We start from the raw sequence: 25,591 nt of genomic DNA, 5'->3' as shown, positions 1-25,591 counted from the left end.
GAAGGCTGCAGCATTGGCAATACTTGAGAGAGTCCCTTTCCTGTACATTGTATGGAGGGCGTGCACAGTGCAAATAAAATTTTTTCTATTGTTTTACTTTTTGTCCTTTAGCTGTGCATTGTGTAAAGTGCGTGTACAGTGTAAATAGAATTGCAAACTATACATTTTGAGTTGCAGTTTCTGAATATGACACTAACCACAATTAAATCAAGAAGATGTGAACCTTTGTCTTTTATTCATCTATATGTAGAAAGCTGTAAGTACATAGACCTTCAAATTAGTTGTTCTCGATTTCATCATACAGCTCCAAAATGGTTATTTTTATGGCAGTTGACCTTTAAACCCATAATTTTCAAAATAATGCAAAATAGTGCAAAGGATATGAAATGAATATCCATGTGTTGTTCTAATTCAAAACCTATCTGGTTTCATTATAATTTGGTAATAAAGGGAGAAATGGAACTTAATCGAAAGTGAAGGGAGACAACAGTGCAAAAATTTCCCAGTGTTGCTGATATACATGTACTCAATTACCGGTAGCAATTTTTATGTCTAATAAACAAATCTGATATTTATATTTACGAAAAATATTGATGGTACATTGATTGTTAGGTCATTTGTGATCTCTAAACAACAATTTAAGTATACCGTGATGACCCAGGGCTTAAGTCTGCATCATGTTGTTGATACATAATTTTTCTACAAAAATACTCCAAAAATAATATTTCAAAAATTTGTAACCCTTGAAGGGAACATGATAGAAACAAAATTTGAACTGTTTTGTGATCCCTGTAACAGGCTCTATCTACCTACAAAATTTCAAAGGAAAATATTGAGGTTGAAATTTTGACCTGTCCCACCTACTAATAGTATGCCCCTTTTCCTGGGATTTCGCAGTCAGATTCAGTAGCTTGTAATTATACGTTGTGTAATCCCATTAAACTGAAAGGGTTCCAACATGTTTCTCTACTAGAATACAATTTAGCTGACCTAACGTTGAAGACTCGTTGTTGACCAAAGAGTTTAAAGTATCATTTCTATCAACAATCTACTGAACTTTTGATTCTTCATACAGAATCATGTGCTGCATAATCCTACAACTGCAAAACCTTGGTACTATGTTCTGTTCTTAGTAACAGTCATAGCAAAGCACGAAAACCACGATGAGAAATAGAGAAGAATGCAGCTAGCTCACCTGGACTAACTTCCTGTGCAGTGCAGGTGGACAACAAGGTGGTGACCACCATGATCGGGAGCCATGCGGGGTGGGTCGTCTCCATGGTTAGCGGCCGCACCTTGGCCGCTCCTCCTGAGACGTGGCGAGTGAAGTTGCGTCTGTGTCTGAATGAATCTCGTATCGTGGAGCGTCAGGCGGGATGGTTCACTATGGGAGGTTAGTAGGTGGTGGTAGGTCTGTAGTCTGCCGTGCGCTTCGTACGTGTGTGTCCGTATCCGAGCCGGTTTTGGGCCAACTATCAATTTGGCCTCCCTCTCACGTCTCTTAATAGCCGCGCACTGCTGCCCACTTTGGGCACTGTCGCTTCCAACCACAGATGGAGATGCGTTGCCATGGTAACGGGTCGATTTCCATCCTCGGTTTTACGCATCATTTGCGGCATTCAGGCGTCCAGTCAATGATGCCGCTCTCTTCCTTTCATTCGGAAATAAAGCAGAGCTTTGTGAAGCTTTCCGACAATAACACGCTTGTTAAGGAAACAACGGGAGCAAACGGCCGGTCGGCGCTCCGTGTGTGGGGCGGAATGGGAAAGTATCAACCCGCGGACTCACAGCGAGCCCGGGCGGTGAAACGTCAACACAGCCAACCCGCCAGGCGGCCTGGAGGGGAAAATAACGGCTTCACAGCCTAGCCTGCGTCATCCTCAGCGGAAGCATATTCATCTCACCCTTTTACAGTGTTCTCTTCTGTAGGGTGCTTCCTACCAGGTTCGCGTGCCTCCTCTGAAGTCCGAACACACACTGGGGACATAAAGCGGTCCGTAGTTCGGCCTGTATTGATCCGCCCTGCTTTCATCAAGCTCAAGCCGACTGCACTTTACTTCGCTATCTGAGATTCACCGTCCTCAAACAAACACGCATCTTTGAACGCACCAAGATATACATATCTAAAGTCTGCGGTATAGCCGTTACTTTTATACCCGTCTTTATGTGCCAAATTTGTGAACCCTTTTTGGCCACAAGAGCTTTCTAAAGCTTACTCAAGGATTCCATATGCACATCTACACTTGCAAGTTTTAAAGTCAGTTGAAAATCATAAATATTTGGAGTACGGTTTCTTGCTATCATGCAGATGAGTAAAAGAACTTCAGATAAACCCGTGAAAAATTTATTTTGCAATTTTTCTTTTCGACGAAGTGAGATATAGTCGTGCCATGGAACTGCGTCATAAACTGCCGCATTAGAATGCAGTACCAAGGCCAGGCTGTAAGTCTTGGGATAGAGACGGGGGTATCCTACGGTATAAAACCCTTATCGCTGCGAGCAACGCCCGTAAGTAATGCTTTTCAGACCCACGTTATGTCTTACGTTTAATCCTCCAACTCCAGCTAGGCGCCTGTGGGCAACACAGGGCCACAAAAGGCAAGGCGATACCGATAGCGCCACCTGGCGTGTCTTTTGTGAGAAACACCGCAAGGAACAATTTATTCGCGATAAAAATGTACCAAAATGAACAAAGACTGTAGCCAATGTACGTTATGCATTTGTCCTGTATATTGATGTATTCTTTGTCCTGAATTGACCAGGAATGGTGTACCACTAAAGTTGCTGTTGAAAAGAAAAGGTTCTTGGCTCTTTCTTCCCCCAGGTCGTTAAGGTTCCCTGCGGTGACATCCCAACCAAAGGCAGCGGAAATGGCGACGTTACAAGTGAAAATAAAAGTCTGTTCCCCGCGACGGTTCGCGCTAGACTGCACCTGATCGCGGAAGATCGATCGGTCACAGGATCTACCGCGAGATTTGACCGCCTCCGTCGCGCGCGCTCCTCTCACCTCCCGCGATAGCTTCCGCTCCCCGGCCGGTCGTTGGAGAATAATGCTTGTGAGTGGTCATCCATCATAGCAGCACTTTTACGAGCTAGTATCGCCCACAGTTATATTACCTATCAATCTAAGGCAGCAGAAATTTAGACGAGCAACCAAGGGGTCAGCGCCGACGGGAACACATTTCAATTAGACGACTTAGACTAATTACATGTCGTAATGATGGATTTGACAAAGCGGCCCGGACGAAATTGGATCCGGCCAGAGTTTCCGTGGAAGGTCGTGGTTGCCCGTCTCTCGGGTGACAGGTAAAGTGTCGGGACGGATCGTAACTGCGTTTCTATCGGAGACTCAGACTATCACACATAACTCTTGCTACAATGGTCTACACAAAGACTTTGCAGCTTCATTTCGTTCATTTCAGCATAAAGAACAGCTGAAATTAGTAAGGTCACATAAAATAGGCATTTGTTACGTATTTACGCGTATTCATTCACTCATTTGAGCGTCTTGTCAAGCATTTTATTTTCCATAATGTACAAATGACGGCGAAAATATGAGTTGAGTACAACTTGAGTCCGCCGTCACTTTGTCTTTGTCCATTTATTTTTATGATATTTGATGTTTCTTTGAATAAGAAAAAAGAAATTAATACAAAAATCAATAAAGGTGAGACTACATTGTCACATGTCACCAGCATTACACACAATGATAGTCATTGGCGCTATTGCATGATCCACGTAGAGTACAAATTGATCTGCAACTGCAAAACTTATATCCAAAAAAATGCACCAAGCTTAAGATAGATGAAATAGTAAATACAGTCGAACACAGGTATGAATCCATATCCATGTTGAAAGATGATATCCTGAAGAAGGATGCTCCTTTTGTATCTACTGAACTACGGAAGATCCGTCACGTCACACATGATGCGGACAGAGTGCTGTCTCATAAATCATAAACAGGCACCAACTCACACGAGACCGTGGTGCCTACACAGTTTGATTAGAACTACAAACTTTTCCCTTGTATGCCTGTTTGATTTAATTATGGTTTCCCATTGTAGTAGAAGAATATTTACTAAGTGTTTTAAACCCTAATTTGGTATCAATAATGACCGGTCCCTCAATCATATAGTACAGTACTGCTCCTGTCGTCTGATTTCATCAGGGACCAATCATTTGATGACAGTGACGCATGGCGGGTCGTCGCGTGACCTGACTCCGGCGTACCGTTCCCGGAAGTCATCAGTCCAAAGGAATGTGTTGGAGAAAGGGTCGTGATGGTGATCTACGGTTGGACCACCCACTTACGTCATCAGGGGGATACACGTCACTGGTGGTGATAGCGGACGTGTAGAGGTGTACTAGTGATATTGCAGTGCTTGATTTTATTGCCTAGGGGTTACAGTTGAAGACGAATGAATGGGAATGCTTTTCAGGCACACAAGAACACACACAAAAACACGTACACTCACCGACAGACACACACACGCATACACACAGACATACGCACGCACATACATATACGCAAAAACACACACACACGGACATGCACACATACACATACATACACACACATGTAGACACACACACACGCACACACACACACACATACTTGTACACGTACAATAACGCGCGCACAAAAACATATATACTTTAGTATCAACTAGTGTTTGACTGCAATCAAATCTTTATACAATACATTTATTACAAATGCTCATTAGTATTAGACCTTAGCTGTCTCCATATGGACTCCTCTGGTTTTAACTTATAACTTGCTAGTATAGTCTATAAATCTGCCAGATGTTCGCAGTGTGAACCCATTTATTCCCATTAAAGTTGAGCACGACGCAATAAGTATAACGGATGGCGTCCGGGGCTGTCGTGCAGCGTACTTAGCAGTCTGCGGCCGTGGGCGATGCCAAGCCGAGTAGTTGATAAAACAGGCTGTAAAATGAGTTATTTTACCGCCGTGGGCACATGCAGCATCAGACACAGAGTCACTCCGTCTTACGGCGCTCAACTATCAGTCACATCTTCAGCGGGAAAATTGTGTCATATATTTGTCAGAAATGGGACCACGATTTGAAATATAAGTAGGTTGTGCGAGCTAGCTTCGATGGAGTTGTGATTTGAAATATTGCCAGTCATTCATCTGGAACTACGCGATGTCTTTTTCCAGGAAGACACCTTAAGATACACCGCAGGATATTTAAGACATATGTCTGATGTGGAATATAAGACACGTAAATTACGCGTAATAGGATTCGTTAAAGGTATCTACCACACTGGATAGCTATGGCCAAGAAGATTACATCAAAGAGGCAAATTCTATGCCCGTCCCATTGTATACTCACTGTAGTTCAGTTTATCTTCACAGTAGCAAAATTTCACGGTGTAAGGAAAATGGCCATTTTCACTGAACTTTAACTTCACGGTGGCAGCAAGTGATTTACAGAACGGATGTGTGGAGGAATCATAAATAATAACAATAGGTTTTTTTTCCACGGTGATGATAAGTTCACGGTACAGAGGTGACCGTGAAAACAGTGAAAATAAAGTTACAATGAAAGAAACAAGAATTACTGTATGTCTCACCAAGTTTGTTCAAGAGTCCATTGTGTGACGAGTGACGTCATCAGGGAGAGTAACGACCACAACTTCCTACTTTCTGTTGAAAAGTTGACAAACCTACCTACAAAGCAAAGTTACACTTTTCGACGCATGCACTATAGTACTAGATTTGTATACGTATGCATCTAAAGATTTCATGCTAGTACATATCTGGTGTTATATACATTTTGCACTAAATGTAAATGTAAATGTATTGCCTGGTACATGGTCAATGCCCAGTTGTGATAACGGCCAACTAACTGTTTACATGTACGATTTTATATGTACTAGTTTATTGCCAAATGCTTCGTAATTTGCATTACGTCTTTGATTTTGGTTAAAGAAAAACTTACGTCTAACGTAAATCAGATTTAGCTCAAAGTTTTAATAAATCCAAATTTGGATTCTGTTATGATTGTGGCATTACGTAATGCATAATACATCACCCTCAGAGACGCATCAACTCATGAGCCAGAAGGAATTTGTCTCTTTTCTTTATTGACTTTGAGACGAAACTCAAAGGTGGCAAGTCAATTTACCTGATGTAGAAAGTTCTCTGATGTAACCGATAAACTCTACTCGTCAACAAGCTCGCTTAGTTTAATCAACAGTTACTGAACTATGAAAGGTACAGCGAAAATTACTCTCTTGGCGACACAACCACCGCAAACGAGAACAGAAATATGAGCAGAAATCCAATACTTGGCTGCCCGTGTCGCGGAAGTAATCCAAAAGTGATTAAGGAGAACTGTAAAGAAATATTGTTAGTCTTTATCAGTATGGACAGATGGGGCGATAGCATTCACATGGGTGTTGGAGTGAGACCCACCATTGCTAATGTCGTCTCCAAGGCGACGCAAGGGAAAATACCCAGACGATTGCATGGCGTCAAAACAAAGTGGAACTGTCTGGTATGAGTGTCTGCGATAGCTCGGCTTGTTACAAGACAAAGAATGCGGTAAATTATCTGCAGGAACCATGCGATGAGTTGGAGCAGGCGAGACAATAGACGGCAGCGGAGGTTGAACACTGGCAGAGCCGCTGTGATTTATACCGACAGCTTTATTATACTCCCTGTAGGGATTTATGTAATAAAAATGATCTACAAGACTGTAGCTGCTACGATACTTGCATCGTATCATGTTCATAGCTAGACGGATGACACTTATTTTTATAGCCTATCTTTTATTCATGTAGAATGATTACGGCAACAAAACATCAGTGTGTAAAAATGCAGGGGCAGCGTCTAATGCAGGGATGGTTACCTTGAAGCTTACTGCAGTAAACATACCCCTGTGTCGTGGATATGGCCGGTAACGACACGTTTGCGGGATAATGTAGGGCTATGTGTGGATGTACGTGCATGCAGATGTCCCATTTGTGACTTGCCAAAGCGTGGCTGCTTTTAGGTGGCAATATTTGTGGCAGGCACGATGAGCAACCAGGAATTACAGAACAAAATAACCCATTTGTCGTCCAAAAATAGTTTACAGCACAAGGCCACTATCACCTGCATACTAATTACTATCATGTTTTATTCTTGTTTGGGACCAGCCCGAAGAAAAAAAGACATATTGGTTATGGGCCAGCCAGCCAAACTGGTAGACAACTGTCTGACTGTAACGAAAGTTTCACACACTAACATAGCCCCTATGAATTAAGAATGAAAACTTTTGGCACTTTTATATTACTAACTCGCGGGTTGGTAATAGTCGGCGGCAATGCGATACTTCTTTCATAGTCTTTCATTGTGACATCCTGAGAAACTTAGCCAGCTTATAAACTTCATATGAGCGCACATGTAGTGGAACGTAGCCGTGTACAGAAATACTGTATGGACAGGTGGTAGCATTTCCACGAATTCGCACACTTCGGCAAAATGGTTATGTTTTTTTAGGAACTTCTCTATCTCTCTCTCTCCTTGTCGCTCTCTCTCTCTCTCCGTCTCTCTTTCTCCCTGTCTCTCTCTCTCCCTGTCTCTCTCTCTCTCTCGCTCTCACTCTATCTCTCTCTCCCTGTCCCCCTCTCTCTCTCTGGATGTGTGTGTGTGTGTGTGTGTGTGTGTGTGTGTGTGTGTGTGTGTGTGTGTGTGTGTGTGTGTGTGATTGTGTGGTTTGATCCTTTATTTGGCTTACCAAGAGACTATAACTCAACACAGCACCAACTCACCAGCTCTACAAACAAATCGCAATCTGATAATGCTTCAAATCACAACCGGGAACTCCGAAAGGCACATCCCCGCTGACTGGATCATAGATACTTATTAGCAGCCGTAGTTGATGACGAATTTGATTAGAAAAGACGATACGGGCGCCAACATGGTCTGAAAAACATCGTCGTCACTAATCAGGAGAGTAATTAGTACTGTGGAGTGCGTTATTGGATCATGTTTCTGATGATCGCGGAACTGACGGAGGAACTGGAATGCTCCAAGCCTCCACCTGGTAATTGGATTTTAACTGCAAACTCAGGCGCCGACAAGCTTCGGGACAAAATGTAATAAGGAAGGCGTATGGCGGCGGCAGGCGAACGAGAATTAATAAAGACAATAAAATGACTGAAATTAGCGCCGTGAGAAATTGAATGTCAGCCTTAACGACGCCTTGATATTGGCGTCGACTTAAGGTTATTGGTGAAGGGGATAACTTAATACGGGTAATGTTCTAACGTTGTAATTCTATTGGAGATAAAGTACTATAAAGGTTCTCGTGTATAATGGCCAATGGCTTTCGATAAGAACAAGTACTGGTCATGGGCTCGGAATTGATTATAGTAGCCATAGACAAAAATGTCTACCGGCAGAAATACAACTGTGATGCTGTTTAGATTGTTGTGATTGGATCTTTGATAATTAGGTTACCTACGGGATTAATGTAGGAAGTACAATCAATATGGCAATAGTTTTAGCGAAATCTATAATCTGCTTAAGGATCTCTTAAGGGTCTTAAAGTTTTACGTCGATGAAGGTTGTACGGCCAGGTGATAAAGATACGCCAAACGACAGTTACTCAAGCAACTGGAGAGATTTTATCCAGTTGTAATTACTTTAGTAACTGTCATTTGGCGTATCTTTAAGTTTTATTTTCCATATTTATATGACGAATGTTCGTATAGTGCAAGAAGTCACCCATATGTGCATCAGGTCATTCGATTTATACGTTATATGTAGTAAAAGGAATCACCTTTCGTAAAAACAATCTGAAAGTTTCTATACTAATATTCTATACTACAGTTACATGCGTATCCCCTGGATTTCATACGGTTCTTGGTGGCAAATGTGCTAGATGTTGGCACATCGGCAACCAAATCTGTAGTGTGTTTTTTGGCACACTTTTAGACAGATTAGCCGAAGAGGCTCGATGGGCGTCATGCACTCCACCGCCAGGGAAAGTCGTCTTAAGTGCCTTTCCCAAGGGTACAACGTCGGGGCATGGTGGGGTTCAAACCCGGGACCTATTAGTCCTGAGTCCATCCAACGCTCTAACCGTTTCGCCACACCGACGACACTATCCTCTGGATCGACGGTAAAAAAACATTTAGAAAACTTGTTCAAGTCTTTTTTTTAGAGATCTCAACTTCATGCTCTTCAAAGCTGAGGAAAGCAATTGTGTGTTCAACGATCTTCGGCAAAGTATCTGCGTCATACAGAGGAGCAGGCAATTTCTTGGCGAGGAGTTCTCATTAAGATCGGTGAAATGCAGCGGAGGAGTAATTACTGAAGATCAGAGATTGTCAACATTTGTGAAGAAGTTCGCCTGCTCTCGGGTTAACACGTTATGCGTCAAGGTTAAGGTCGTGTCACATATTGATTTCCTATGGTAAAGATATTGCCGTGACCACAGATAAGCCGGAATCGTGCATATCTAGCGTAAAAATCTAACGGTCAGAAGCCTTTAACGAGCACATGAGCTGAATGAGTCTGTGTCGGTAACAAATGGTAGAAGATTAAGGAAGTCATGTGGCTCGATACAATTGATGCGCCTGTATCTCGCCGCATACAGCTGTAATGAAGGGTTCCTTCAAATGGTGAGGTAATATAATCCAGGCATTGTATCGAGGGAATACTTTAATGTATGGCTTCAAATATCAAACCTGAGCTTTCGGGAGACTTCCAATAAGCTTATATAGCAGGGATGAAAGTCAATAAGGAACCATCGACCGCTGAGGGGGGGGGGGGGGGGGGAGTAGTAAGTTTGATGTGGGCTTTTGTGGCTTTGGTCCCGGCAGCGGGATGAATCCACAGGTGGTGGAAGTGCGATGAAGGACCCCACGTAATGACGAATACTGCCTTTAGAGTGACGATATAACCAGCACGACCGGGTAGTAGATTAGATCGCTTCTCTCGCCACTAGTAAGGTCCCCCGGTGACCGACTTCTAGAGTAATGAGAAGTCTGAGCTGAGTTCAAGGTTGAACTGCGTGGTGGTCTGGCTGAGGATAAAGTTTTACACAGTTAGTAATAACGAGAAGACGAAATGGGCCGTAACACAGCGAACATGGCTTCAATAAGACAAGGGGATATTGTTCACCATCAACGATGTACTAGAATAGACTTTCCTATATCTTTAACCATCTTACAAATAATACAAAGTAAGAGTGCGTATGATCTTCCGTGTCTAGGGAGTAACAGCTCTATATACACCTGATATTGACTACACGTAGATATTGACTACACGTAGCTTCAAGTTATATCCCGGCATCCAAATATACTATAGCTGCCGAGGATTTTTGTCCTCTTAAATATTACTAGGCAGCTATAATAGGTTTGGATGCCAGGCTATCATGTTTTCTTCCACCTTTATTTTTCCTCAACAATATAGCTGCCGCGGAAAACATTGACTATAACGAAAGGGTATTCTTTTCTTTTGACAGTTGCACCGGAGGGGATAAAGGTATATTGATTTTCAATGTCGTGACTGAAGGCTGCCCGTAGATGTAGAACCCCCCTGGATCCACATATTCCCCCGGGCGCGCTAACAGGTTAGAAATAATGTCTAACAGATCTACTTGTCGAACAGGCCTCACAGGTAGTTTGATCAATGAGCGCACCTGGTTCTCGGGACCTGTTGTTCCTACGAGGGTATCACATGGGGAGGCTGTTGGTACGGAAACTATCGATCAAGAATGTGGAGTCGCCAACAAATGTCTCCAAACAATTTCTAAACATTCAAATATTACGATTATATGGAAGTAATATCAACTGAAAGTCCATGGCCAATCAAGTGCAAGATTGAATTTTCATATGAATGTCCAAAATGACAATGTTCCAATGTTTGGACTTTCAGTCTTCAAGTACAATTATAGAAATTTAACGCTTTAATAAAATCAAACCACAATATCGAAGTCAATGTTATATACATAACCATTTTCGCGTAATGATTTTTGTATTAATTTCTATTTTATATTCACTAATTTATCTATTATTTCTTTGAAAACAAATTATTGTTATATCTGCCTGTCGCTCCTGCCTTTCCACGTCTCTTCTATTTTTTTAAACTTACAAACAACCATATTTTCCGTGATGACCCATGTATGTACATGTCATCCCTGTATGAAGACTCGCCTTTGAATTAGTCTAAGTACCCTGTCTATCTCTTGACTCTACCACGGTAATAGGTCCATTTTGAATAGGATTAACATGTCGATAACCGTCTTAGATTGTGATCTAGAAGAACATAGCAACAAGATGAACTCTACCAATGAAAATAAATCAACTCATCGTTTCTTATTCCTTCTCATTTATAACCCAATCTTTTTCAGATATCTTAAATGTCAAAGTCTGTGCGATTTCTCTGTAGGCTTCTGTAGATGGCTTGTCATTTGGTTGCGTATAGGTAACCTCCATTGAGTGTGAGTTTTTATTTTCTCGTGTTACAACCTATCGGGGTGTAGGCGGGCCGCCTCACATCGCACGTTAGTACAGCGTACCAATATTACCCCCGCATAGAGAGCAAAAGGGGTGTTCCAGTGATGATCCATCAAGTCCATGAAATAAACTGTTATCGACTAAGCCTTTTCGTCACACTTCTCAAATGATTCTGTGCTGAATGATTATTGCGTGGAGGCGGGGAACATTTACAGCGCCGGATAGCTGGCTCTAAAGCTGCTGGAATGATAAAAACATAGAGCTGTTTTGTAAGGGGCAACTTGAGAGTCCTGCCTGTTCGTCATTAAGTCTATCGCTGCGACTGCTTTGAGAGATTGTAGTGCGACAGAATGACACAATTACGCTTTTTGTAGAATGCTAGTAGAACGTATCCAATGATTCATAGAACTATGGCGTCAGTATTTCTACCATTGATTTGGAACGTTTACCGACATTGAAGTGTGAAATACGCTATGAAGCATTACCAGTACATTGGAATTAACTTAAATTTTGTCCGAAAAGTCCATTATAGACTTGCACTGCGTCATCCGACCATGTACATTCATGGCACTCTAGCAAAAGTTAGAAGCTAACAGGTTTACAGGTGCTATTCTCTTACATCCTGCACGTTATATAGGTTAGTGCTGTTTAGATGTTTGCTGGGAAGGTCGGAGGGGGAGGGGGTACATTGATCAGGTGGAAGCATGGATCCCAGTCCAAAAAACGCCACCTAGCGGTGTACAGTTATCAATCGTTATGATATCTTACTACAAACCTAAACTGAATTTTTGGATTCAGAGAAATACGTTTGACAAAGCGTTCTTGTCTGTAATTTGATGAAGTTTTAATTTTTCCTTTTTCTAATACTTTTTTTTTTAAGGATTGTATCTATAAGGAAAACACGCATCCAGTCGGTATAGAGGAGTACAAAATGTACTTATGGCGTACAGTATAAACAAGAGTTCCACGACCTCATATCTCCATGAACAATTCTATTCATGCAAATAACTTACACATTTGCATAAGATATGCTTGGTCATAAACACCTTTATCTAACTTACATATGTTGCAATATTGACAGGTCTATAATTTTTCAATTAGATGAATTATGGTGTTTTGCATTAATTATGCAAATAAGGAATTTATTTGCATAATTGGTATCTGTTGATGCTCCACTTTCCATAAACTACATATGTTACATGTATTTGAGTCTGATAATGGAAAAAACTGCAAGTATAGATTTTCCTCATCAGCTATGCAAATTAAGTCACAATTAGCATAATTTGCACTTCATTGTGTATATCTCTGTCTAAGCTACCTGCATACTAAGTATCATATTGACAATCCTATAATTTTCCAATTAGATGAGATATGGTGTTTTGCATTAATTATGCAAATTAGGAATTTATTTGCATAATCGGTATCTGTTGATGCTCCACTTTCCATAAACTACATACGTTACATGTATTTGAGTCTGATAATGGAAAACACTGCAAATATAGGTTTTCCTAATTAGCTATGCAAATTAAGTCCCAATTAGCATAATTTGCACTTCATTGTGTATATCTCTATCTAAGCTACCTACATACTAAATATAATGGAAATCGGTTGTTCCTTTGTTCAGTTATTCTCCTTAGAACATTTTCACAAAAACGCCCCTGCAGTTCCAGAGGAAGCTGCTAGGGGGCCCAAACCTACACCACTTCTTTGTTACATCACAAGCTATCTGCCACCCAAAAATCAAGACCACAGCACGTCCAGGTCAAAAGATACAAAAATTGAAGTTCCGCTGCAGTACCAAGGTCACATACCAGGGGGCCCAAAATCGACCTTGAACTTCGGCTTCACAACACCTGCCCACATACCAAATATCATCGTAATCCATCAAGAGGTTCCTGAGTTATGCTGACTACAGTAGTGCGGAAACACAAACAGACAAACAAACAGACAAACACACACACAGACACACCCAAAACAATATCTCCATTTTTCATGGAGATAATCATGTGTAAAGCAGACTTGAATCTCGTGATTCACTGGTTGGAAAATGGAATTTAAACTTGACTTGATATCAGGATATGTGAATCAGTGTTCGGTAAGACAGCTGGGTTTCCTGACGCCGTTTCAATACAGCTCAATTTGATGCCATATCTAGTCGATGGTCGCTCTAATGACATGCATTTGTGTGTGCAGACACACATCTACCGCCTACTTCCTTTTCCATTACTTTCAAGGACAGGCAGTCCTTTGGCGCCAACTTCGCCTTTATTGCATTTTGTTCTATCGTCTGACTTTCAGCGCGACGTGTCTCTGAGGAGGCTGTCATTATCAAAAGGATATGTAATATTGGTTCCAATCTCCGGTCTGTGCTAGCTGTGCTATTCTCTGTTTTGCCATCAGGACGTTTGCTGTTTGTCTTGTTGTTTTCCATGGCCTGTGATTTTTGTATTGTTGACGTTGTTGCAATTCGTGATGCTGGCTTAGGGATTAGCGTTACAAATATCAAAGGTGCCGTTGAACTGATTAATGAAGTATGTACTGATTAGAGGAAAATGAAATTGCGTCCCATGGTAAAAGAGGCACGATTTCCAAGTTTAATATCACCTGCGTGCAACAACATCACGTGTTCAAGAACGTCATAGATGTTACAGATTACCGCTGTGAAGACCACGGTAACGGTGTAAGAAAAACTGCTAAACCCCAAAGGGACAAATAACTGGTGGTGTTGCACGCAACGCATGGCCTTGTGGGACACCACCAACGCGTCACACGGCAGAAAATGATGACGTCACTGAAAGATGTTATCTCTGAGCCGCGCGTATCGTCCTCTAGGGACAGATACGCAGCAGCTGTGTACCGTAGATTTCGTTCCGAAAGGTTTCGCCAATTTTTGCTTATCTTTATAATTCTTCTATTACCTTCTTAACTGATAACCTTTTACGTCATATATTTTTTTTACGAGGAAAATATTGCGATAACCTAGAGGAAATTTTCTGGCTGATGTTTCGGCAGCAATAGTTGCTTTCCCCAGGGTCCTAATTATAAACATCGGTTTGCTATGTCCCACCTAAATGATGTGAAAGCAGGTGTAAAGGAATTGTCTATGTGCAGAGAAGACAATGATTTGCACCAGATAAATGCGTCTTTTAGAGTGAATTAATAGGTTTCTCTCTCCGGCTCACGTAACAGTGCAGCACAGTGCAAGGTAAAATATAGCACTGGTAAATGGAACTTAATAGATACGTATGGCAGGTGTGATTATAACATTAGTACGCGTCTTCGTTGATTTAAAAAAATATTTGCCCGAAGAAACGCATGATACGCGAACTATTACATGCGCAGAACGCTATAGAAGAAGGTACTAAGCAATGAATAAGCAAGATAAAGATTTACGCATTGTAAGCTGGAATACATTCAATGTGAAGTCATCAAAAGAAATGTATTCATGTCATCATTGTCTCGTACAACTTTTATACATGCTTCCAAAACGAGGAATGAATCAAAATTAAACATTGAACAAGAAGGAAAGATTTTATGTATTTCTCTTGGTCTGTTTAACATACTGACAGTATATCAGCGACATTTGAACATGATCGCATTTAACAGAGGAAAAAATAAGTATACAGAATACAGCCGTGTGCTGTCATAAATGACGCCGTCTAGTTGCCCAGACATTCAGTGAAAATGAAATATAGAATTCCTTTGTCAGAAAATAGTTTTGTATTAGTGGTTATCTTTCAGTAGATAAATCTAGAAATTAGAATTGGATATCGGATTCTGGGAATGCTACGCAAAACAAATGTGGCGAGTTATATCTCCCTGGGTCACGTTTTATGCATTGAAGTGTCGAGCCAAACCGAGAAAACTAACGGTCTGGTCTAGTGTATGTGTCTGCATGCATCCGTCTGGCTTAGCGGTGACCTCAAGTGGATTTCCATGGGTTGATAGCTACACCTTCGGCAGATCCATCTGTCAGCGACATCCCCGGGCTCATTTCTCACGGACAGGGCTGTTCCGTTAATCCGTCATACCCCCGCCGCGGGTAGAATTCCCAATACTTAATTCTCTCTGGAATAACAGCATCTTTACGGTTGAATATCTACATCACTAATAGCCTATATAACCTTTGTTTCAAGGTCAAAACAGCAAGGCATACATCATTGTTGCGAATGGAAATCCAATATCAGTTCTGAGCATGACATTTCCGAGTTATCGACTCACAGTAAGCTTTGTGACAGTTAGTATTGTGACGTATGGCAACGTGAGGGAGGCGTAAAGGAAATAAACGTTATATGTGATATGTCTTCAATCACCATACACAACCATGACAGTTTGCAGGAAGAAATAGAAACTTTACTTCAGTTGCTGTGAATTTTAAGATATAAAGTTTGCCCAAGTAAAGGTATGCCTTGTATGGAGTCACCTATTGCTGTGTACGTGAAGCAAGAGTGATTGAGTAATCAAATGAAGACTCCGCGGATACTGTTGACATGATGTGCTTGACATTTTCCTACTCCGTGGAGTAGATTAGATCTACGTACCCAGTTTAAGCCTGCAGAAAACGAGACAATCACTGACGGTCCTTCATCTGATCTCAGTATGCCTCTGGATCATTATTCGCCATGAATCTGCAGATTAAAAGATTTATGAAAATCGATATTTTCCGTATTACAGAAGTTAATGCAAAATAGCGTGTTTTTCATGGCTATCATATAAGTGTGCACTATTCTATGGTTAGACGCTAGCAACTTTGTAACATAATTATTGTTTGGTTGTCTGTTTCCTTGTTCTGGAATATTTTGCGTATTTCAGCTGGGATGGGATGATTTTGAAAAGTTAGCTGAGAAAATGTAATTCTCACAACAAAATTCATGACCAGTACATAAAGTAACGCTAAGATTGTCCGACGCGCCAAATTTGGCCATCGATCTAACAAAGAAGCCATCCAAGTAAAACAACTTCTAAAGTTCAGAGGATTGTGCAGGAGCGGTTCTCTTTTAAAGCGTAGCCCTGGAAAATCCCTTTGCAACATGGAATTATTCACACCCCTTTGCAGTATCCCACTCAAAGAGCCAAAGGCGAGGAATAAAGGAACTCAAAGGTTTCTGACAAAGGGAGGGTTGAATAGATGGGCTGTTTAGTATCGAGCCAATTTGTACTCGACATAATTGAGTTTGCTGCTATTGGAGTGGACGGCTGTAGAGATCCGAGATCTATCAAAGGCGGAAATGAAAGGAATAAGCTATTAGACTGGATTGATTGTGTTCAGACTGAAGAGGCAGATGTCGTACTCTACTTCAGACTTTGCGCTTGGTCTGAAATGACTGCTGAAAGGTGCATAGTTATAGCCGGCTTTATATCACTGTTCTTAGTCACGTACTACTAGTACTAGTTGTTTGTTTGTGTTTAGACAGAGTTTAAACATACCAGAGTTAAAACATACTACAGTTCAAACATACCATTCACCTGGTATGAATTTAAACATGGTATGAGTTTAAACATACCAGAGTTTAAACATGAGTTTAGACATACCATTCACCTGGTATGAATGATATAAATGTAGAGATAGCGGATGAAAAGATTTGTTGGACTATTTCTAGCTTGTAGCCAACAAGGAACGTTTGTAAAGTCATTGTTCCTTGAATTTCATTTGTACCTAAACTTGTAGAAGTGAACGTTTACAATGCCATTTTGTTTGTTCTTTGAATTTGATTTGTTCCGTAATTTGTTTCCGTGAAATCCTATTTGTTGGCCAGTTCAGTAGATATGATTTGTATTTATCAAGAATGTCAGATATTAGCCAGCAGAATGGTACTAAAGAAACTAATCTGCAAATCTATCTCTCGTGTTAACTGACTATATTTTTGTCGGTCGCAATGTCAAAGGAATAATACAATACTCCTGCCCTCTACATGGACATTTCAACCGGAAGACTTGCATTCGTGCTGATGGTCTATCTAAAACATGTGGGAGGGCCTGATACTAGTAATAGCAACAATATTTCCGCCCACAATTAAGCCCGGAATTGTCTTTTCCTGTTCTCATTAAATGTCAATTTCTGGAATACGGTCAAATTGGTCCTGAGTCGACTTTCTAATTGTTTCGTCCTTGAGACAGCAGTGCCATAACTTAGGTGATTGTTTCCCCGATAATTGCTTTGCACGATTGATTTTCGTGATTCCTACTGAAAAGACGTAAAGCCGGCCAGGCTAAGGTGCGTACGGGCCGCAGATGGTAGCCTGTCGGCAGAAATCAATGGGAAATCAGCCACTCTGCGCCAGAATGGTTAACGTGCAAAACGGGCTTGGTCTGATACCCTTCAGTTGTGAAATGAGGGAGGGGGGCTAGGTGTATATCATTTGTGTACAAATGCATGCTCAGTGTAGTTTGTCATATGAGTCATATAAAGCGTATCTTTCTTCGTCCCCGTGATATCATGTTCATCCATGTATAAAGAGATACCAAAGACAGGTTCAAACCGTTTTTAAGATTTGAAGTTACATTGCAATTACTTATGTGAAAACTACTATGAAATGGCAACTGTGGCTTACGTGTATCTGCAGTACAAGTTATCTCCGCTAGATGTCGCACATGTAGGGCAGTCTCATAGATATGTGTGTGTCTGATTCATAGCGATTTTCAAACCAGAGGTCGGAGGGCTAGCAGTGGCCGCGATTTCTAACCGTTCTCCCTCCACGAGATATTAAGATCGCGGCCACTACTAGTTCCCCGACCAAAACCTCTGCTTGGAGAATAGTTTGTGGCCCGCAATGATCACTATATTCAGCAACCGTGGTTTGAAAACCTGCAAATATGCTAATTTGGGAATCATCAAAACAAGCAAGCAAGAACATTCAAACTATTGCGATTAATGAATTACCAATACATACCGCATGGGGGCGCTGACAGACTCATCTGTAGCGAGGCAGTTACACAATGCAAACAGGAAGACAATTTCTTTATTGTTTCCCTTCATCTGTACAATTTTCCTAAAATAATCTTGAAACCATATCGTATTTGTAATAATATGCCGTTTTTCGCCCGGTAGATTCCTTTTGTTATTCACTTCAACTCAAGATTTAAAAATCAAAATCACACTAGTTATTAAAACCTGTTAAGTAGAGAACTTGACATAAGTGAATATTTGGCTTGTTTAGCAAGACTATAACAGCAAACAAAGTTGAAAGTTCACTTCAGTTAGTGAGATTCTCTCCCTGATTCTCTTGACAACAAAGTTAACATCAACCGCACACAGAAAACAACACATTGCTGTTTAAAAACAATCACAGTGCATGTCATAACCACGCCCTTTACAATATTCAAATTAAGGCACATAAAGTCATTACATCAGCTGTAAAATCAACAGTTATGTAATTCAAGCATAGATATTTCAAGTTAAAGAACAGCCATCATCTTTTGAATGCATTCCTATGTCAATACATTGTAAATTTTACAAAATGACATTAAAAGATGCAAGTTCTCCATTGTTACAACAGATGTGCCCCTTTTCAAGATCAAAGAAAGAAACAAAGAAGTCATCCCAAATATAAGCACAAGGCCTGTTGTCGGAATATCGACTTTCAATAATGATGTGGCTTAAGAATCTATCTCCAAATCATCAACGTTACAAACTTTCAATGTGACGACAATTAACGCTATGGACGGCAGAAGCAAGATACAAAGACGCTTACTTATTAGCGTTATTGTTTTCAAATTAGTAAAAGATATATTCACATGAAAGCTGTTAATCAGTATAAAAGTGAACCTAGAATTCTAATTACAAAAAAAAAAAAAAAATCTGTATAGTTATCTAACGTAGTTGATGTTTTTCTCTGGTTGTACTTTGGCAAACAGTATAAGACGGTCTTCTTCAAATATGTCCCTATTGTGAATAAAAATCCAACTCAAACCTATAAACTCTTAATCGATTAATGTCCATCTTTTTTGTCAAAATTACTAAAAATGTCAGTCTTGAAAAAACAAGCGCTTGGCTAGAACTTGTAGTTGATTGCTTTTCTCTTTTCTTTACCCTTCTTTCCTTTGGCTTTCTTCTTCGCTGCATTACTCTGCCCTGTGCTCAAAAGAAAAACAAAGAACGTTTGCAATCATGGCTACATAGTTTTATCATGCCTGGGTTAGTACTGTAACCGAATGGTTAAAGTATAAACAGTGTTTATCACATATTATGAAACATTAAATGTAGTAAGCAATGTGCAATAATGTATATTTTATTAGTTGTGAGTTATTCAAATCATGGCAGGTGGCAAAGGGCGAGTTGAAGCGGCAATGTGAAGACCATGGTTAGTGTACGCTGAATTGCATCGCAGGCAAACCTTGCTAATTGCATTAAAGAAGACGCACCACGTATTGCATGTTAGCACCGTGCGAATTGCATCCGCTTTGTCACTTTGCATAGCATTGTTGTATTCTACTGCTGCTCCATTGCATCATTACATAATATGCTGTACTGTTATCATAATCACATCATAGATTACACAACAGGTTGCACATCATGAGTTGCAGAATAGTTAATTGCATCCATGCACACCGGTATGCATATCTCTAAGTTGCACTTCTATGCATACGTAACCCAGCTCTTGTTAGCTGACCCACCACCAGACTCCTACTAAAGCCTGCACTTCCAACAAAGCTCACCTGACGACGCTGCTGAATCACTTGCAGCCCTCAAGCGGTCTTTCAATGACACACTCCTTTCGCCATCTGCCATTGAAAAACAACCTTTTACCCACCCCTGCAAGCACTCCTTAACATTAGTTTACAGACCCAAACGGATTGCTCCATTCTGCTCGAAATATTTTTGCGGCAAAATTAGACTTCTGACAAAAGTAAATTCATGCTCACAGAACTTTTGGAAGAACCTTCGACCTTCATCAGGAGGACTGGCCCGATTGGTTTGTTCACGTGACCTTACTTTTGTGTGACGTACCCAATAGGTCAAAGGTCACGTGTTCAAAGCGGTTTAGGTCAGTTATCCTGAAGAAGGTCGAAAGTTCGACGTAAGATTCGTCAAGCCTGAATTTCCTGCTATTTATCTCTAATGAATAGCGCAATCCATTCAAGTCTGTGTGCAAAAAAGATAGGATAGGTACATTACCTTCCTTGCAAGCAGTACCCATGGTCAAATTGAATCTGGATCTAAACGACATGTCACGCACACTGCTCGGATCTGCGTAAAAGACCAACAAAATAGGATCCACAACAGGGACCGTCCGTAATTGTTAATTTATTTCAAACAATTTTTCGTGCTAGGTGAACAAATGCATTATCCTATATTTTGTGTTGAGGTGATTTGATGGTCGCAGAAGCAGTTTGCCAGAAGTGTGCGGCAGACAGTAATACTTTGAGTGAAGTGAATCTAAAAATAGCAACTGTAGCATAACTAGATTTCATGTTTCACATGCAGCAAAAGAAATTGGAATATCATAACTGCATTCTAAATGTTGTGCCACATCTCTGCTGTGCGCTGTCTAATTAAAATGTGTGATCAGTGGTAGTCTGTTTACACACTGTGTTTATCAAAGAGTTTATCACGCAGTATTTATCAGGAAGGCGTTACTCACTTTCCCCTGCCTCGTCTGCGTCTCTCGGTGACCTTGGATGGTGGTCTGAGTGACTGTTCTTATTCCCCATCTTGTTTCAGTACTTCTGGTTTTCTCCTCCACTCCAGGACCTGTAGTAATTATAACATAAATTAAAGTAATGATATTAAAACATACATTCTACAGATGGGACAAATACATGCCTTTTATAGTGAACTGCAATACTGTTGACAATATCTTAGAGACGCTTTAAGATTTTTTACCTATAAATCACTTCAGATTTGAATCGCTGAAGACCACGCTTGCATGTAATGCACCATATAATACATGTAGTACCCGGACTGTCCAGTACTTGGACTCTGATCAACTAAAAAGTTATGTACATGTATTTACTTAAGATAAAACATGTATCCACAAATCAGTGAGACATACAAATGTAGTTCATCAAAAACCCACTACAAATTTAATGTAAAAACTACCATCCGTGTGTTTTTCATCACCTGCAGATGTTGATTTTTTTTCATCCAAAAGATTAATTACACTCCAACAAATCAACAATAGACATGAATTTTCTAAGGACGAAATGGATGTAGACAACAAAGTACTCATCTAGATCGAACTTAATATTTTCTTAAGACACCCGCGTCACTTGCGTCAAAGAAAAGTTCCCCCTCCCTCATGCATGTACATGTATTTGCTGTTCTTCGCTGCGATAATGACACATTCTGCTCAATACATGTGGGACAATGCAACGTTATTCTGGTGGATAATGTATTAGCTCAAGCGAAACATGCTCTACCTACAGTGGAATCTGGGCCTTTTGTGTTAGTTGATGCCCTATTGGAGGCTTGTTGGGGCTTAGGCATGGTAATCACAAGTGTCAGCGGACCCGTAACGTTTGACGAGGCTATGAGAAGAATATTCTAGATAATAATTGCTGCACTGTTAATTGTTAATTGACAACAGTTATTTACATAATACACTCCTTTACGTTTGATACTGCATTGTAAACACCACACTATTTTCATGTTTATACTTTACTTTTGGGACCGCATCTGTAAGCAGCGGTGCAGTGTAAAGTGAACCAGTCAAAATTTCCCTGAGAAAGGTGACAGACCGTTCTACGAAACGTCGGTTGAACAAAACACTTGGTTGTGTACAAAGAGTATTTTCATTCAAGTTCTACCCTCTTTAAATGATGAAAGTAGTCGAAACGCACCTCCACAAAAATTCCAGTACAATTTGCAACGCACCCCCTCAAATGCCCGTACAATGTGTCCAGAAGGCCAAGGATATGTTGGGGGGATTTATATCGTTACACCCCAAGGGGACAATACAAGATGTAAAACAACTCGTAATGCCGTCTGATCAGTAGAATTATTGGCAGAGAACACTGAACGACCTGCCAAAATCAAGGTCGGTTTTTGCCGAGAGCTACATTACTCTTGGTCACTTTTCTAAATTAAACCTACCAGGAGGCTATGTATAGAGTATGGCATGGTGGGCTTCATTGTAGTAGACATGTACATATACCTATGAATAGAAACTCGGTATCGTTGTATGCTTTTGTTTGTTCTGTTTTGTTTTGTTTTGGTCAAAAATGTAGGAAAAAAAGTAGGACTATGCATATTTGGGTTGTCTGTCATCAATTATTTTGTTGTAGTACATGTACTTTATAAATGTACAGTATAATGCCTGTATGGATAATATCCCATAATTACGGTTTGCCCGTTGACCTGGTCAGTTGTTTCCCATTGTTTCCAAATTGAATCTAACCACATGGAACATTCGATCCTCAACCAACAATTCAGGAAAGACAACTCTTAAAGATACCCATCAATAGAAGTCTGGCCTGAGGGGGTCAATTGAGGGTCTGGCCGGCTAACTTCTTTGGCAGATTATTCAACTTTAGTCGGCTAATCTCTACTATATATCATAGCTTACCACGGAGTCTGGCATAGAGACTACAATGTACGTCAATAGATCACGCAAGATTCGGGAGATGCCATCTTAGGGTCAAAGGTCATTTTGAGCGCCTCATGACGAAACATTCAATGCAAAGCCAAGGACATATGTACAGTCCTTGACAAGACCTGGTGCTTTGACTTAGATGCCATTATGAGTCTTTTAAATCAACTATTGATATAACGTTGGGTAACCTAAATTCGTGGGGTACTTAAAGTCGGGATTTTTCGAAAACGGGGTATTTAGGGATATGTGCTAGATGCAAAATCAGTTATAACGCCAGCAATGCAAAGCAGATAGACTAACGTATTCAGAACACTGGCTGAAAAGCTTCGATAACCATGCATTAGAAGTTGGCGACGTCAAAAACTCTCCGTCCCTTATTGACAGAGTCTGGGGGCTTCGTGGGAGAATCACCCAGCACGGTTGTTCGCTGGTTTATAAGACAAATGTCACATCTCCTGCCTGCTAAACACAATTATTTATAAGACAACTTATTACAATCTCTTTTGCTAACCTGCAACTGGATTCTAAGTGTGATCAATCAACAAAACTCCTCTCTGTTGCTACAACCTACGGCACGTGTATTTTCCCGCCGCCATATTGTTAACCAGAATCCTGTTGTCAAGCAGACGACAAAGGTTTGTGAGGAACACTTTTTTGTCTAAATGCTGCGTGTGAGAGTGGACTGAGGAAGATATTTTCCTCAAAGTTTGCTCCTAACACAACAAGGAACACATGGACATAGTAGTATTACCATTGCTACGGCATCCAGCTAACTTCCCATGAATAATGTAACGACTTACACGTTGCCCGATGATGACGATGGGCCGACTTTGAGTGAAGTTCTACCGACTCAACACACGGGTTGTTCCCGAACTGGCCTGATGTGTGCGGTACGGCCGTTTTTTCGTGTATTTTTTTTACTTGGACACGTCTATATCCATAGCACTCTCCTCAAGCCAAGGATAGAACGAATAGCTGCTGTATAAAATGTGATTAGCGGTAAGATATTCAAGACGAATCTTCTCTCCCGAATTAATGTGCCCCCCTGTCCGACAGCACCATAATTGTGCGTGCGGCGGACGGTAGTTTCAAGTTGAAATATTATGGTGTCAGCACGACTAGAGATAAAATCTACCATATATATGATTAGTGCAAAGATAATACATGATACTGACAGAATAATAGAAAAAAAGGATGGTTTATTGTTCTGCTAGATTGATTTCAGTCAACCATTATCGGAAAAATCCCGAATTTAGGTTACCCAACGTTACCAGACTCATTTTCCTTAATAGACGGTTGTGTAGACGCAATCTGGTGACAGGTGTCTGGAGAGTGTTTTGCTCCCGGTACAGATTACGCATTTTCCTTTGACAGCTAGTGAAAGATTCACACCCTCTAAAACAACAACACCTGATACCAACAATCCAGAAGCTGGCACAAATCGCCTCAAGCGAAGCCTTCGTTTATGAAACCACTATGCACGATCGCAACTAATTGTCTGACCGAAATTCCTGTACATAGCCCCCCCCCCTCCCCACTTAGGGGCATAGCACCAGAATTGGCACAAGGACGAACATTTATTGCATCATTAAACAAATTGCACCGGACGACACGCTATGTAATCGACTTTAGGCAAGGAGTCAATGTCACAGTTATAATGCTACCAGAACCGAGGTCATTGTTTAGGATGTGACGAAAAAAGAATCAAAACTAAGAATCATGCCAACGAAAACATGTGTGTGTGTGTGTTTACTAGTAAGAGCTAGTTAACGCTACAATACAGTATAGACAACATACCAGAGTATACGTACTTACGTAAGACACAAAATCGCTCACCTTCTGCAGTTTGAAACTTTGCTGGGTTCTACCTGTAAGTGTCCAACGTACAAGACATTTCCTGAGTTCCCCAGACAGGTGTTTTGACGGTTGTGCTCACGCTGAATGTCGCGCAGTGGTGAGAAACGGTTACCTAAACGACAACTCGCCCTGACACGGAATGGAAGCTAGTCTTTCAACTTCGCTGACTTCAGTTCGCGGTCTGCCAGCTCAAAATGGTGGGGCTCTTATGGGGGCATTTGGCTACACCTGATATGCTTTTTTATGTCAAGATTGACTATTGTACTGTTCTGATAGATAAGTTGGGAAGTTACACATATTTAGAGGAATATACCTTGAGTATACTGTCCGAACATATATAGAGGTTAATTAAAACACTGATTCTGTTTTACACAAATTGTTGGGAAGTATACTGAACACTGCGTAATTATAGGGGAAGGCACAAATGCCGCATAATTATCATTCGACTTTTAAATTCGAATTAAAAGGAAGAAAGTGTCTGTCAGGTGCAAAAACCGGCGACATCAAAGTGATTAAAACATTGCTTACAGAAGAAAATTATGTCTTTTGGCCGAACTAAATTTGTCACACTTTTGATATTTTCATAACATACCCTATCATGGAGTCTCTACCAAGTTAAATATGCCTCAAAATTGAAACATCTGAACGATTGTTGCTGTTGAGTATAGCTTGATGTAAATACTTGTTCTGTTATCTCGATTGCTAGTTGACCATCATGACGATAG

At 40.7% G+C, this 25,591-nt stretch overlaps 1 protein-coding gene and 1 long non-coding RNA gene across 2 annotated transcripts in view; both read right to left on the bottom strand.

Annotated features, from left to right (window-relative positions):
• LOC136443271 (uncharacterized) overlaps positions 1-1,951 on the bottom strand; it is an 80,815-nt gene extending 78,864 nt beyond the window's left edge. The window contains exon 1 of the mRNA XM_066440441.1: positions 1,196-1,951. Coding sequence (XP_066296538.1) covers positions 1,196-1,280 — 85 coding nt within the window. The 5' untranslated portion in view covers positions 1,281-1,951. The remainder of the gene's footprint in view (positions 1-1,195) is intronic.
• A 16,470-nt stretch (positions 1,952-18,421) lies between these two features.
• Positions 18,422-25,066, bottom strand: LOC136443361 (uncharacterized). Its single transcript, XR_010757131.1, has 4 exons — positions 24,846-25,066; positions 21,060-21,169; positions 20,134-20,199; positions 18,422-19,549 (listed from the first exon to the last, which is right to left on the bottom strand). It is a non-coding gene; the product is annotated as an uncharacterized lncRNA (long non-coding RNA).
• Positions 25,067-25,591: the final 525 nt, after the last annotated feature.

Source organism: Branchiostoma lanceolatum, chromosome 10, assembly GCF_035083965.1.
Source record: "Branchiostoma lanceolatum isolate klBraLanc5 chromosome 10, klBraLanc5.hap2, whole genome shotgun sequence".
Lineage (NCBI taxonomy): Eukaryota > Metazoa > Chordata > Leptocardii > Amphioxiformes > Branchiostomatidae > Branchiostoma > Branchiostoma lanceolatum.
Note: the sequence above shows the minus strand (reverse complement) of the source record. Positions and strands in the feature narration are given on the sequence as shown.